The 17128-nt window shown below is 36.7% G+C and overlaps 2 protein-coding genes across 2 annotated transcripts in view; one reads left to right on the top strand and one right to left on the bottom strand.

The window, feature by feature from the left end:
* The window catches only part of LOC107584327 (protein FAM49A-like), a 31901-nt gene extending 18759 nt beyond the window's left edge, over positions 1-13142 (top strand). The window contains exons 4-11 of the mRNA XM_016270904.1: positions 5502-5623; positions 7670-7775; positions 9365-9501; positions 9814-9891; positions 10394-10510; positions 10863-10942; positions 12232-12358; positions 13128-13142. Coding sequence (XP_016126390.1) covers positions 5502-5623; positions 7670-7775; positions 9365-9501; positions 9814-9891; positions 10394-10510; positions 10863-10942; positions 12232-12358; positions 13128-13142 — 782 coding nt within the window. The remainder of the gene's footprint in view (positions 1-5501; positions 5624-7669; positions 7776-9364; positions 9502-9813; positions 9892-10393; positions 10511-10862; positions 10943-12231; positions 12359-13127) is intronic.
* A 1490-nt stretch (positions 13143-14632) lies between these two features.
* LOC107584326 (tRNA dimethylallyltransferase, mitochondrial-like) overlaps positions 14633-17128 on the bottom strand; it is a 100872-nt gene continuing 98376 nt past the window's right edge. Inside the window, exon 9 of the mRNA XM_016270903.1 lies at positions 14633-16227. Within this exon, the coding sequence (XP_016126389.1) occupies positions 16129-16227 (99 nt within the window). The 3' untranslated portion in view covers positions 14633-16128. The remainder of the gene's footprint in view (positions 16228-17128) is intronic.

Here is a 17128-nt window from a genome sequence, read left to right as displayed (position 1 = left end):
GCAGGCGGGAGATGTGATGTAGTCCAGTCATGGAGACAGGGCTCTACGGGTGGTTGCCAGGAGACAGGCAGAGCGGGATATATTGCCTCTTAAGTGATAAACAGGCTGAGAGGAGCCATCTTTGCGTTGTGTGCCATAAGTGAAGGATATGGCTTGATATGAAAGATTTAAAAGCCTAGATATGTAACAGCCAGATTCTTATTTCGAACACTGCCAATATGCGCATTTGTGTCTCTTGGGAAATGCCATGATAGGTTTTGTGTTATCATCAGTGCCACGATAATCTAGCTATTTTATTTCTTGAATGTTTCTATATACTAGTCTGTCCAGAATTGTTCCTCTATTGCAAGTTTTTATTTGTACCATTTGGTGTCCATTGCCAACTGCAGCTGATATTTAGTGCATGCAAACTGATTTAACAAACAAAATGGTTATATTGACGGTACAACATTATATTCTAACCAAATGCAATGCAATAAAGCAACAAGCAGCAAAAAAACATTTATTCTAAGAAAATAAGAGTTTTTGTCAATCACTTAGTTTCTGTTTCTGTTATGTTGAGCTGGTTAGCCCCGCCCATGGTGAAATCTCATTGGTCCAAAATCATACTTCACAATGACTGATTATCTATAAATGTGTCATGTCACATAAGCATTTTTGCTTTCAGTATGGACAGTCAGATTTGCTATAAACGTTGAGTCAGAGCTGGTTAGGACAGGCAGACCTCAGCTATGTGCTACTACACAGTGTTAATGTGAGTTCATTTACTATTACCATGCCATTATATTAAGTTACTGTACATCTCGTCACTTGATGCCAGATCACCACCAAAAGGTGTTTGTTCCTGCTTGTGCGGTTTGTGTCATGATCTCTTTTTTTTATTACTGCTCTTTTCCTGTATTATATTCAAATGCTGCATTGCAACAAACAACATAATATTCACATCTTTAAAGGCATGCATTCATTTTTACCACACTGCAGCAATGAAGAAAAGAAAGGAAAATGTATAAAAAAAATAAAAAATTCTGTCCCCACAACAAACACTGTATTACAGCAGTTACAGCACTTTGTCAGAAGGATTATTTTGTTGAATTATTTCAGACACAAACAGCCTCTTTTATTACAGTTTACCCTATGAAAAAACTAGCAGCATTTTTCAGCTTTATGCAATGCACAGTCTGGCTCTTACCACAGCATATGACAAAAGTTTTTGTAGAGAAAATACTCACTGACAGTCTAGGAGTCTTGCTAATGAGTATCATCTAGGTTGTATTCCTTTGTACTGTATGTATTTGTCTTCCTTGCCCAGGTTTGCCAGCCATGGGGAACCTCATTAAGGTCCTTGGCAAGGATTTAGAGAACTGTCCTCATTTTTTCCTGGATTTTGAAAGTAAGTTTTTCGCTGGTGTACGGTGTGTGTATGTGTGCTCGGATGTGTGTATGTGTGTGTGATTGGAGATGGAGCTATCAGGGTTGGAGCAGGTGTAGACGCATCCTCTATGTGGATTAAGACAGACTGAAGTTTTTTTTTGCTTTTGGAAACTGTTTCTTTTTGCTCTCTTCACGATTGTGTTCACTCGTTTCCATTTATGTATAGAAAGAGAGCAGCAAGAAGGAGTTTCAGTGTGACCATGTGACCATATCAACATCGCCCGAGAATCTCGAACACCTAAAGTCCATCCCACACCCTATACGCCCCGACCCCCCATCCCAGACTCCACGCACATTCACACGAACACACACCCAACACCAGACACATGTCTGCCACATCTCCCATGACCCACATGCTTCTCCCTTCTCTCTGTTCCAGGGGGATCATGGGAAATCTCCTGAAACTGCTGGCTTGCACCGAACTTGAGCATGGCCCAATAGTTTTCCTTGACTTTGAACGTGAGACCATCAGCTTATGTTTTGAGTTTGCTTTTCTTTCCCGTTTGATCATGGTTCCTCCTCATTCGCTGTCCTCTATATTTTCACTTCCTTTTCTCCGCCATCCCTCTGTTTGTGCATCAATGCCTGGCATTCAAGTGTTTTTCGGTGACCTCAATTTGTGACGTGACTTTTTTTGCGCTCCTCTCCAGGTTGGCTGTGATCCGCTGAACTAAAGATTGTCGTACGAATGCCATGCTTTTTTTTTTTTAGCAGTTAGAGCGGGATGGAAAGCATAATCACATAACACTTAACTTATCTCCTCTTTTTCACCTAAACCTTTGCAGACTTATAAAGTGCGTTGGCTCCATAATCTGTTCCTGTGTGTCCTGTGCATCTGGATGTGTGTGTGTGTGTGTGTGTGTGTGTGTTGCGTGTGTGAATGCATTATTAACCAGTCTGAGGATTTAAGGAAGTGGGAATGGAAGCTGCCTATTGAAAAGGGAGCCTCAATTTCCTTTTTCTCTGATGTCGTGTTCCCTTTTAACCCTTACCTAAGCACTTCTCTCCCTCCTGAGTAATCCTTCCTTTTATGACACCTCTAACAGCTACATGCCTAGCATCTCCTTTTTATGGAGGAAATAAAACTCCTGTCCCTCAAGTGTGAGAACCCGGAAGACTTAGAGTGGTTGTTGTCCAGTCTATAACATAAAATGTAGGCTGTCCTTGCTCTAAGAATATAATTGGTTGGAGACATTCTTGAAGTGACACAAGACACAGTGTAATGCATTTGTCTGTAATACATTATAGGACCAATGACATCATTTTCTTTCAAATATATTGATCTGAATACACCTCTTGTATGATGGACATCTGTTCTATTTCCAAATGTTGATTTTTTAATGTAAAAAAATGTCTCTAAAATAAAAAAAGTTAAATAATAATGATAATCTTTATTATTTCTTTAAAATTATTTTATATTATTAATAAAATATATTATAATTGGTGTAAACAACATGTTACCAAGACAAGACAAGAAAACCATTAAAAAAAAGAAATAATAATCACAGCGATGACCCATGTAGACTTGTACAACATTTAAGTTTCTTAAAAATATCAGATAATTTGACAAGGCAGAAAGTTTGGTTGTCAAAAGTCAAACTGCTAAAACGTAATTGTATTCAAGAAACACTCTCAAAAAATATATATAATAATAATGCTATATAAAAAGATCTGTTACTTTAAAAAATTTTTGAAAATTATAATTATTACTTGCATGCATTTAAGGTGTAAGGAAAATATGTAAAATACTTTTCTTGATGGTTATATCACATGATTTAAGTAATGTTATAGTAATTTTAAGTAACACACACACACATATATATATATATATATATATATATATATATATATACTGTATATATACATATATATATATATATATGTTTTAAGATGTCGTCTTGACAATTCTTGTCATTGACCCTATAGCAGAATTTGCATAATACAAAGTAGTAATATCAGAATGTTGAATACAAGCAAAAAAAAAGGACAACAGCCACTCTCCCGATCTGTACTTTGTGATTTTGTGACAGCGAAACAATGATCACCTGTGTTACACCGCACTGGTCTACATTTCCTCAGTTCTGAAATGGGGTTAGTGTGCCACTAATGGCATTCATAAAAATTCAATATCTCAAATACAAGACACATTGGCATAGAAACAAGCTTTGAGGCTCTGCTACATGTGATTAACCAAAAGGGGTGTGTGGTGCACAATAAAAGTGTGCAAAAGGGAAAGGAAACATTATATTGCTACTGTAGCATTGACGCCTGTCTTCAGACTCTGTTCTTTGAAGATCACAGGCAGGATGAGCAAACAGACCTGGAGGTGACATGACTGGGAGGAGCCACTGGCAATTACACTGAAGTGTAGAGTGTGTGTTTGTTTGTACTGAAACATGTTTGCTCAGCTGATAGCACAAACAGCTATGTGTGTATTCAGTCAAACACTGACAGAGAAAATGCATCAAGGACCTCTGATAGGGTTAACTGCTTCTATATACATTACATACATTACATACATACATACATTACATTACAGCCCCTCTGTTTGGATGCAGGATAAAGAAGTTTGCTTGTAAATCAGGCCTGCTTCACAGATCACTTACATACAGAGGCTTGAGAAATCTGGTCTAGCAATTATGTCCCAAAATTCCTCCTGCTGCAGTTTTTAAACTGTGTACACCATACACAGTGTAAAAACAGAGGTTATCAATTGGCATCTATGGTTGCATGAAGAACCTTTAACATACATGATTAGGAACAAAATCTGCTTAGGAAACATTTTGCCTTTAGATGAAATTCACGATCAAGTAGATTCCAATTGAAATGGCTAGATTTCGCCCACAAAAATTGTGAGCACACCTTAAAGGAATAGTTTACCTAAAAAGTTCAAATTTGCTGAAAATGTACTCAGACCATCCAAGATGTAGAAGAGTTCATTTCTTCATCAGAACAGATTTGGAGAAATGTAGCATTCCATCACTTGCTCACCATTGGATCCGCTGCAGTGAATGGGTGCCGTCAGAATGAGAGTCCAAACAGCTGATAAAAACATCACAAAAATCCACAAGTAATCCATACCATCAATTAACATTTTGTGAAGGGAAAAGCAGCGTTTGTAAGACACAAATCCATTATTAAGATGTTTAATGTTTAATAATCCACAATAACCTTCATTCAGGGAAAAAGCCTCAATAAAAAAAAAAAATTTACAGGAGAAAGCAACGTTATGAATAAAATCCATCTTAATGATGGATTTATTTCTTACAAACACACAGCTTTTCACTTCATAAGACGTTAATTGATGGACTGGAGTTGTGTGGATTACTTGTGGATTATTGTTATGTTTTTATTAGCTGTTTGGACTCATGTTTGTATGTATTATCATGAATATCATGTGGTTAACTAAACTAAACTAAAAGCTAAATAGAAACGCCCACCAGAGGATGATATTCTGTTTGCTTTCCTGCCTGCTATCATCAGCTTATTAATCAAATGCCTGACGCTTGCTGAAGCTGACACAACTCTTTAAACCCATCCCAGCCTTGCCAGCAACTCCATATGGAGCTGCTTCATTGGCCATGGCCTTTCATTGACATTTCCCACCAGAGCTGTTAATATCAGCCCTAACAAATCCTGACACACACCGACACAACCCAAATCCTCCTCATGCACTTCCGACTCACAATAACACCATCATCATTACCAGATTAATCCATATGGATTTATGGTTCCTATCTTTCAAAGCTCGTTGGAAAGCGCTTTCCCCCTCCGGGTGCCAAAAGATGATGATAATCCAATGTTAGCACCAAATTAACTCACACCATGAAGCTTTCTTGTAATTATTGGTCCAGTTATCAGATTTAACACTGACTTGACTGGTTAAACGCAATCCATGTTATCCAAAACAAAACCCATCAGGACAAGAAGAAATTATTTCAGTGTGATAGTGTGACAAAGGTGATCCATAACTCAGGTTGGCCGAGGAATTGGAAGAGGACTGTGCATATTTGGAGCATTTTTGTATATCTGTCACATTCTGACCGACTCGATCTGACTTCTGCCCACAGATGCTCAGCCCACAGAGGCAGAGACAGCCGTGTGGAACCAGGTTAGTGCCGTGCTGGAAGAGGCCCATGGGATACTGGCAGAGTTACAGTCTTACAATGGAGCAGGACAAGAAATAAGAGAGGTGGGGCTATTTTTGCATTTATTAGTCGTGCTTACCTTTGCAAAACCTGCTGCTACAATGCTAGATTGCTCTGGGTGGTTGCTAGGGTGTTTTAGGCTGTTGCTAGGGTGTTCTGAGTGGTTGCTTACTCATCCAAGTCAAAATATTGTAAATTTTTTTGACTGTTTTATCATCTCCCAGGATAATATTGAAAGCCTGATTAGAAAATAAACAGAACATGTCTTATCTAAAAGCTGCATGTTTTGAGATATCATGCATGTATAGCACAATTGTTGTGGGCAGTGCAAATCACTAATGAAAAATTTGATAAATTGACAAAATGAAAGTCTTTTGTTCACAAAGGCTGAATTTCAAAAATCAAAAATACAGTAAAATTGAAATATCGATATGAAATAACTGTTTTCGATTTTAATATAGCCTACACTATCATTCAAGATTTTTAAAAATGTTTTTAAATGAAGTCTCTGATGCTCACAAAGGCTGCATTTATATGATCCAAAATACAGCGAAAACATTAATATTGTGAAATATTTTTACAGTTTAAAACAGCTGTTTTCTATTTGAATATATTTAAAAATGGAATTTATTCCTGTGATGCAAAGCTAAATTTTCAGCATCATTACTCTAGTCTTTAGTGTCACATGATCCTTCGGAAATCATTCTAATGATGAACATTTCTTATTATTATCAATGTTGAATAAAGTTGTGCTCCTTTATATTTCTGTGGAAACTGTGATACATTGTTTCTTTGTTTCTACACAAGATTCTTTCTCAATCAATATAAAGATAAAAAGGAACAGCATATATTTGAGATAGAAATCATTTGTAACATTATAGGCTAAATGTCTTTTTCACCTTTGACCAACTTAATGCATCCTCACTGAATAAAAGTATTAATTTCTTTAATTAAAAGACATTCATTCCTTTAAAACTGCATTAACACTGCATATGAAACATCTCTGTAATACTTAATTGAATAATGCCATTGAGTGATCATATGTTTTTGTATAATGACTGTTAAAGTGGATATTTCACCATCATACATGACGATACACTGATGCTACTTTCATGCATGACGAGCATAAAATCTTTGATAGATGACTAGAAGCTCAGAAGTATCCAGTTAAAGCAAGAAAACCAAACACTCTAGCTAAAAACTAATCCAAAGTAACTTTTTTAAATTAAATCAAAAGATGAAAAAGAACAGCATTTATTTGAAATAGAAGTCATTTGTAACATTATAAATGTCTTTACTTTCACCTTTGACCAATTTAATGCATTCTTGCTGAATAAAAGTATTAATTTATTTCAAATATGTATGTAACGGTAGTGTTTTTCACCCATTTTTTAAAATTTAGTAAAACAAAGAGTTGTTTTGTCTGGGTTACAAAACCCTAACTAGAGTAATAGTGTTGCTTACCATAGAAAGATCCACTGATATTTACTCATCCTGAGCCAGGAGTCAATTCACCTGTTATAAAGCACCTAGGCATTATAAAGCATAAGTTTTGTGCAGTTTTCAATCATTCTGGTCCATAAACAGCAAATGTGCAGTAGCTATTCAGCTGTGAATGTTTCGCATTGCCAACATTATAAATGTCTTTACTTTCACCTTTGACCAATTTAATGCATTCTTGCTGAATAAAAGTATTAATTTATTTCAAATATGTATGTAACGGTAGTGTTTTTCACCCATTTTTTAAAATTTAGTAAAAAAGAGTTGTTTTGTCTGGGTTACAAAACCCTAACTAGAGTAATAGTGTTGCTTACCATAGAAAGATCCACTGATATTTACTCATCCTGAGCCAGGAGTCAATTAACCTGTTATAAAGCACCTAGGCATTATAAAGCATAAGTTTTGTGCAGTTTTCAGTTATTCTGGTCCATATACAGCAAATGTGCAGTAGCTATTCAGCTGTGAATGTTTCGCATTGCTGAATAAATCGCACAATGCAACTTCATTTAAGGCTACAGATGACCTTGAGTTTATAGTCAGTGTAAATGAAGGTTGTGGTTTCAGTTGTTCTCGCTCGTCCTTCTCTCCAGGCGATCCAGAACCCCAATGACCTCCAGCTGCAGGAGAAAGCCTGGAATGCAGTCTGCCCCCTAGTGGCCAAGCTCAAGAGATTCTACGAATTTTCTCTCAGGCTAGGTAAGTGGGTGGCCATTGTTTTCCAATTGTCTTCTTTTATAGTCATGTAATGGGCCTTGCGTGCTCGAGTCGTCCAACGCACTGACCGTGCGTACAACGAGTGCTGCAAGCATCCGTTTCTGTCCTCCTCTGCAGCTGACCTCGTAAAGAGTTGGCATGGCAACCGCGGCAGCAGAGCATAGAGGAGGCTGCGTTTCTGCCTCCCATGCACGCTGACAATTCAGTATACGGTTTACAATCGTCGATCAGCTGCCTCTTTTTTCACAGCAGTGCTGACTAGTGAAAAGACGTAGTAGAGGAGGCTGCGTTTCTGCCTCCCATGCACGCTGACAATTCAGTATACGGTTTGCAATCGTCGATCAGCTGCCTCTTTTTTCACAGCAGTGCTGACTAGTGAAAAGACGTAGATCTCTGGCCAGACAGATAACATGCAGATAAGCTTTTTCCTGCCAAGGTATGGCATCGCAGTGACTCATGAGAAAAAGAGGCCCCACCCTCCTCAACACATCCTGCTATCCGCAATATCTGGTCCCCGGCTGATAGAGTCAGGTTTCTCGGTAGGCCTCCAGATAAAACATATCAGCTTCTTATTTATAGTAGGGCTGCTGCATATTTGATGAGAGGAAAGAATAGCTCCTCTGGAGACATGCTTAGGCATACTAATGCCATTCAGATATGGCTTAGCTCTGACGGTGAAGCTGTACAGTACGTCTTCTAGTCGCCAAACAGGAAACAGCTTTAAACAGTACAGCACAGACCTGCAGCATGGATTCACTCTGATAACATTAATGCAGTGATAATATTAATGTAACTGCATTAGCACTGCTTATGAAATGTCTCTCTGGAATACTTGATTCAATGCCATCGAGTGGTTATATATTTTTTTGTATAAGGATGATTAAACTGGATATTTCACTGTCAAACATGACAATATCCTGATGCTGCTTTCATAGCTGTCATATATTGTAATATAGCCTAGGAGAATGTCAATATTTACTGCAATCATTGATAGATGACTAGAATCTCAGAAATATCCAGTTAAAGCAAACACTGAAACTAAACCATAGAAAAAGGATAACTGGGATAACGTACAGCCAGCTAGTCATTTTATTCCCTATTAATACATTGGTTTGGAGTTCGGTTATTAAATGAGTTTTAAAAGCAGCCAGAAACATGGTCGTGTACTGCAGTTGGAAGTCATTAATGCTTGAATCAGCTGCGGCTTCCAACGTTCTCTAGTTTCCAGGCAACACTGACGGGATCCCAGGTTCTTATGGCTAATGATAAATTGCAGCAATTACAAAAATACAAAAGAGAGGCGTTAGAGGCAAATACAATGGTAACTGTTGTGCTGGTAACCATGGAGATCAAATACACATATTGCAGTGCAGTTTTGATACATTATGCAGGTATGCCATGTGGATTACAAATCAGATTAAAGGCCGGGGTGTGGGAGGAAAACAGATGATAAAAGGCTTCGAAAATCTTGAGGGACGACAACAGCATTCACTGTGAAAGACAAATTGCTACAGAGAAATGACTTTAAACTGTAAGGGACAATAAAATCTGTAATCAATATGTGTTTGCAGAGAACGCCCTGCGCAGTCTTTTGGAGGCCCTCACTAGCCCACCTTACGCTCCCATGCAGCATCTGGAGAGAGAGCAGGCCCTCGCCAAACAGTTTGCAGAGATCCTACACTTCACTCTCAGCTTTGATGAGCTCAAGGTGAGCATTTCTCACACATTACTCACTTTGATTTCATGTGGCATGAGCTCAGCTAAAATATTTAGAACTGCACTCAGTCAAGCTTCTCACATTGAAGTTGTTAGAGTCACGTCGAGTAAAATTTCTAAATGGCAACACTGTTAGCTGGTCTCTGTCTAAAGTGCACCCTTGAGAACGGACATCTGGGAAATAAATCTTCACAGTGAGAGGTGTGATTTGTCTCAAAATTTCTCTCACCACTTGAAGTCGGTGGTCTCCATAATAATCTATACTGAAGGCGCTTTTGACATTTCTAAATCCTGTCTTTACTAGATGACAAATCCAGCCATACAAAATGACTTTAGTTACTATAGGAGGACCATCAGCAGGAATCGGCTGAACAACCAGCAGGTAAGTTCACAATCTGCTGAAATTGATACATAATTTGGTGTCGAAAACATTTTTTACTCAGAAAATGCTAGCAAGTTTCACAAACAGTTCAAAGAAATGGCAAGTCAACACACTGAATTAAACATGAAATTCTGAAGTAGAAAATCTGAAATAGTATTTCTTGTTTAGGAGCATTCACTCGGACGAAAGAAGCCATTCATTTTCATTTAAAGTTGGCTACTTCATTTGAATGACAAAGCTTGTTAAGAATGTGACAAAGTTCAAATGCAGACAGTGAAGCTCATGTGATCTGCCTCATGATGACGCAGTTTTATAGTGTAATGCATGTATTAGCAACCAACAGTCTGAGCTATTCATTGTTAGTGTGCATGCCCCTAAAAGTAAACGCATCAAAGTCATTATAATTGACTGAGCAGAGAATGCATTTGTATGGGAAGGTTAATGTGTTACTTAAGAAAAAGCTTAATCATCTGGCAACCAATATTTTACATTTGCATTACAGTTAGAAGCTGAGAATGAAGTGAATAATGAAATGGCCAATCGGATGTCGCTCTTCTATGCCGAAGCCACACCCATGCTCAAAACTCTGAGCAATGCCACGACTAAGTTTGTGTCGGAGGTAATTCATGATTTCACCCAATCTTCTGCAAATGTGGGATAGTTCGAAAATACTTATCATGTTGTTCCAAACCTGTGAGTTGCTTTCTTCTGTTGAACACAAAAGAAGATATTTTAAAGAATATTGCTAACCAAACAGTTGATGGTAGCCATTGACTTCCATAGTATTTTTTCCATACTAAAAGAAGTCAATGGTAAATGACGACAGAATTTTCATTTTTGGGTGAACTATCCCTTTAATGAAGAGTAGCCTACATATAACCAAACATTTGACTTCCTATGAATTGGAGAAAACAGAAATGTTGTCACCCTCTAGAGGCTCATACCGGTGTTAATTTCTATGCATGTTGCAGAACAAGACTTTGCCAATTGAGGACACCACAGATTGCCTGAGCACTATGGCCTGCGTGTGCCGTGTCATGCTGGAGACTCCGTATTTTGACATTTCTAAATCCTGTCTTTACTAGATGACAAATCCAGCCATACAAAATGACTTTAGTTACTATAGGAGGACCATCAGCAGGAATCGGCTGAACAACCAGCAGGTAAGTTCACAATCTGCTGAAATTGATACATAATTTGGTGTCGAAAACATTTTTTACTCAGAAAATGCTAGCAAGTTTCACAAACAGTTCAAAGAAATGGCAAGTCAACACACTGAATTAAACATGAAATTCTGAAGTAGAAAATCTGAAATAGTATTTCTTGTTTAGGAGCATTCACTCGGACGAAAGAAGCCATTCATTTTCATTTAAAGTTGGCTACTTCATTTGAATGACAAAGCTTGTTAAGAATGTGACAAAGTTCAAATGCAGACAGTGAAGCTCATGTGATCTGCCTCATGATGTTCAGATCAGTTTTATAGTGTAATGCATGTATTAGCAACCAACAGTCTGAGCTATTCATTGTTAGTGTGCATGCCCCTAAAAGTAAACGCATCAAAGTCATTATAATTGACTGAGCAGAGAATGCATTTGTATGGGAAGGTTAATGTGTTACTTAAGAAAAAGCTTAATCATCTGGCAACCAATATTTTACATTTGCATTACAGTTAGAAGCTGAGAATGAAGTGAATAATGAAATGGCCAATCGGATGTCGCTCTTCTATGCCGAAGCCACACCCATGCTCAAAACTCTGAGCAATGCCACGACTAAGTTTGTGTCGGAGGTAATTCATGATTTCACCCAATCTTCTGCAAATGTGGGATAGTTCGAAAATACTTATCATGTTGTTCCAAACCTGTGAGTTGCTTTCTTCTGTTGAACACAAAAGAAGATATTTTAAAGAATATTGCTAACCAAACAGTTGATGGTAGCCATTGACTTCCATAGTATTTTTTCCATACTAAAAGAAGTCAATGGTAAATGACGACAGAATTTTCATTTTTGGGTGAACTATCCCTTTATTGAAGAGTAGCCTACATATAACCAAACATTTGACTTCCTATGAATTGGAGAAAACAGAAATGTTGTCACCCTCTAGAGGCTCATACCGGTGTTAATTTCTATGCATGTTGCAGAACAAGACTTTGCCAATTGAGGACACCACAGATTGCCTGAGCACTATGGCCTGCGTGTGCCGTGTCATGCTGGAGACTCCGTAAGTTCATCTGATTCAACATCTTTTCAATAAAACATTGTGATTATTTGAACATTTATTAATGTCAATTATCCAGAATACATTCAATTTTGCTTAAAGTGATCACTATTTCCTGTCCAAAGGGAGTACCGGTGCCGTTTTACTAACACAGACACCATGCTGTTCTGCATGCGTGTGATGGTGGGCGTCATCATCCTTTATGACCATGTTCATCCAGTGGGTGCCTTTGCCAAGACCTCCAAGATTGATGTAAGAACACTTTATTAGTTTCAGGTACACTGGACCCAAAAAGTATTTGGACACTTACATGAATGTCATTGGATTATAACAAAATATCAAATTCAGTGTCATTTATTTTTAGCAAAATATTTCACATTATATAGTCACATCGTACTGTTTAAAAAAAGATATCTAGACACTTTTTGGATGTCAGATGTTAGTGGATCACATTCACAGTTAATGTGATGAACTGTGAGAATTTGGAAGAAATTATGTCATATATTCACTTAAAATCACCATGAGACTAGTTGGTTTATAGTCAAACTTATAGGCAAAACTGGTTTGTAAAAGTGATGCCTAGTATAATTAGTTTGCACATACTTTTTATCTGATAATGTCTAATGCAGTGAAATTAATACATTTAAATGTGGCTAAATTGTCTACAGGCAAACGCAACTGCCCCATGTTTTTGTGAATATTATATAACCGAACTGCTTTCTTAAAGGCACAGTTCACCCTGAAATAATTTAATTGACTCACCCTCATGTTGTTCCAAACCTGTATGACCTGCAGAAATAAACGTTAGACAGATTATCCACTCTTTTCCATATAATGAAAGTGAATGGGGACTGCTTAAAATAGGTTCACCTTTACCAAAAATGATTCTGAAGAATGGCCATAGTTTCATTATAGCTTTTGTGTGTTATAGTAAAAAAAGTTTAGAATAAATAAGATTTTTTTTTTAAATGTTTTTAAACAAGTCTCTTATGCTCACTAAGACTGCATATATTTGCTCAAGGTGGCATTTATCTGATTACTGTAATATTATGTAATAACAGTTAAACAAAATGGTAATATTGTGAAAATATTATTACAATTTTATTCATGCAATGGTAAAGCTGAATTTTCAGCATCATTATTTCAGCCTTCAGTGTTACATGACCCTTCAGAAATATTCTGATATGCTGATTTCAATGTGGAAAATGTTTTATTTTTTACATTTCTTTCTCAGGATTATTTGATAAACAAAATGTTCAGTGAACAGCATTATTTGCAATGTAAGTCTTTTGTAACATTATAAATGTCTTTACATAAAAAAAAGTAGTGTCTCGTGGTTTCCACAACAATATTAAGCAGCATAACTGTTTTCAACATTGTAAATAAGAACCATTGTTTATTAGAGCATAAAAGACATGTATGAACAATCCTTTAAATAGCTTCTTTTTTTTTGCTCATGTAAAGTTTGGATGCTAAACGGAGCGAGTAAGCCATGAAACTGTAATTCAGACGCAAACATACATTCTGCCCTGTGCCATAGCTGCTTCCCTTACCACTGCGCCTCATTCAAAGTCCACATATTACAAACATCATCTGTAGAAAGTGAGGAACAAATAAACCAAATCACACCATTGTGAACGACAACACGGCGATGTGGATTTGCTTTCTTCTGTATCCAAAAGCAAATCATTGCCAAATGAGACTGCGACATTGCCTTTTAGATAAATAGACGCAATCTAAATCTTGAGATACATTATATACACTCAGAAAACAACAGACTTGAAGCTGCAAAACACTTGGTGTAAATAAGAGTTTTCTTGTGGAATCTTATGAGGCCTAAACAAATGTTCAGTAGAGATTCTTTCTGTTAAGAGTTACAGAATTAAAAAAAAAGAAAAAGAAAAAAAGATGTGGGTTGAAAAACAAAAGAATGACTCAAAAAGATTACCGTGACAAACGCAGTGCTGTATTTTGGGTGTCTCTCGCCATTAGTCGAACTTGATTTGATCTTCTAATACGTTTTCTATATGGAGTTCTGTTGCGAAACAAAATCTCTGTATGAATATTTAGATGGCATGCTGTAAAAGTTCAGACAAGACTGTAAATACGGTGTTTTTATTCATTTTTAATTGTTCGGTGAATCTGAATTGGGTATGTGTTGTCTCTGTTCAGTGTATTTTGGTAATAAAATACTATAATAAATGCACTCCTAAGAAACTTCTTTCAAAAACATGAAAAAAAAACTTTTCAATAGTAGTATATACTGAAACAATTTTTAAAACATAGTCATAATATATTTTCACTCAAAAAATATGATTCACGCTACTGCTGGTGTATTTAAGCAAAACAAAACAAAAAAGACAAAGGACAAACCAAACACTGATGCAATCTGAAATTTATACTATTTTTTTATTTCAGCTTTCAAGTCAAATGATTATGCTAACAATATTATATAGAGGTAACACTTTAGATTAGGGAACACTAACCATTTGCTTACTAGCATGCATATTACTAGCATATTGGCGGTTTATTAATAGCCTACTTATAAAGCACATATTAATGCGTTATTCTGCATGACCATATTTTAGATGCCTTATCGCTACCCCTACCTACACATAACCACTACAACAACTACCTTACTATAGTATGAGCAGCAAATTATGAGTTTTCTGAGGGAAAACTGCAATGTGCAAGATTGAAGTGTTTTCTCTGCACCTGGTTTTCAGTAGACAAAAAGAGCTTCATGTAAAGGTATTGTTCTCCTCTTGGACTAACACTAGTCTGTTGGTATTTTGGCAGTAGCAAATATTTAACCCGTTACGCTATTACCAAAAACATTACTTTTTAATGCAGCACTAAATCTCAGCAACAGTGTACTTAAGTTTTACATCCAACCACAAGGGGGCAGCAACGTACTAAAATTGAGCCGTCTTGTCTATATTCACAGCCCTACAGTATCAAGGGGCCCTAAAATTTTTATAGCTTCATTTCAGCTCTTATTAAAACATTTACACCCACATATTTCATGTGTACATAAACGTTACCACGTCTTTACAGAAGCCCCAGTGAGTCTGAGGAAGGTCTGGCTGATACTAGTGCAGAGAAAGCATTAGTGATCAGGGACAAAAGAACAACAGGAGATGAGAGATGACATGTGCGCAGTTATTATTGGAAAGCTGTGAAAAGAGCTATGACAACATGAACACACATGATTCATACACAGGCCTTTGTAAAAATTCAGAAAAAAATATATAGAAGAAAAGAACTGCACAATGATTTTATACCGAAAACGCACCAAGTAACAAGTTGTTCACATTTGTGTTGTTGTGACACATTAACCTAATTAAGTAATGACACTAATAATGATTATGTCTAATGATTAACCACTTGGTTCTTGAACGCACCCTTAATGTAATTACAATCGAACAAACTAAAGCTCACTAGTCATCGGCACTGCATTATTCATAGGTGGATTAAATGTTTATTGCAGCCCTTTGTACATTCAAGATTCTCATCCATCTGAAAATAAATATTTTATCAGTGACTGATTATCCTGTCATAAACAGAGCTGACATGTCTTGACACGTCCAGTGCTGACCTAGTACAGATGCAAGCAGTCCATCATCTCACATCTGTACAGCGAGACTGAGAAAGCTATATCACCCTTCCTGAAGATGATGCATGTTGGACTGGGAGCTATGTATTTTTGAGTGTTTTCCAGGTAAATTCAGGATTAGCTAGTCCGTTGGCAGGTGAACAAACCGGCCCAACATGAACCAGGCCGTTCCACCCCTGACATCAAGAGAAAAACAAGGAAGAGAGGGAAGTACAGTGTGAGATTTTCTATCTGGAGGGCATGGACCCTGTGACAGTTACCGGTTGTGTTTTACAACAGGGGCCCTTAGGGGTTGATGGAAGTGTGCGTCTATCTCATTTAACTCCGTTTGATTAGCCTGCTTTATCAGTACACTCCCATAACTCCCAGTCTTGGTAACAATGTAGTTGTTGTGCGTATCCTTTTTCTATTGTTCGAGGGAAATCTTGGCACTGCGCTGTAATGAAGTGTGGTTATATTCCCCAACCGTCGTCACATCCACCTGCCCCGTCCACACCCACACCAACTGTAACAACAGAGCGGTTACACAGCGCTTTATCAGAGGCAAAACATTAACATGTACGCTTGCTTGTGTCTATAAGAAAACAAGGTAAAAGTCATTTGAAATATTTTTTAAATGATTAAGTATTTAAAAATGACTAAGCAAAAACACAGTAGACTATATATATATATATATACATACACACACACACACACACACACATACATACACATATATAATACATAATTACAATTGAAACATTTAGTTATAATGTACAAAATACAAAATATAATGTATAATGCATACATTTTATACAATTAAAACTTACACATTCATACAAAATTTTATTATATATAATTATTTTTGTATAAATGTGTAAATGTTTCAATTCTAATTAAAATTAAATTTTTATGTTTTTACGTTTCATTTTTTAATCATTTAAAATGAATATTTAAACCTTTAGATAATTTTTACAAATTTTTATTCTAATATTTTTCAAAGTATATATAAAGTAAAATACTTCTATAAGTTATAATATATAATAAAATATTTTTATGAAAGCAGTGTTTAATTTGATGTACGCATAATTTTTTAGCATTTAAAATTACAAACATTTTTAATTGCATTGCTGATAAGCCTTGTTTCACACACACACACACACACACACACACACACACACACACACAAACACAAGTGCCTTTTAATGCATATTGACCCACATATTGACAAAACTAAACATAGCCGGTGCAGGAAAAACTGTTCAGGTAAACAAAGACAGAACAAACTGTGATATCTTCAATCTCAAGGCTGTGAAAAACTGTTTTTCCCTCAACTATTTCTGCAATACACTGTGTATCCGCACAGCTGAGAGCTTTTTGGCGGGATTTTTGCCGGATTGAGTGTGCGCGCGCGGTCTTTCATAAAC

The sequence above is a fragment of the Sinocyclocheilus grahami genome, unplaced genomic scaffold, assembly GCF_001515645.1.
Source record: "Sinocyclocheilus grahami isolate Dianchi unplaced genomic scaffold, SAMN03320097.WGS_v1.1 scaffold58.1, whole genome shotgun sequence".
Lineage (NCBI taxonomy): Eukaryota > Metazoa > Chordata > Actinopteri > Cypriniformes > Cyprinidae > Sinocyclocheilus > Sinocyclocheilus grahami.
The sequence above is the reverse complement of the archived record's forward strand: the minus strand, read 5'-3'. Positions and strand labels throughout refer to the sequence as shown.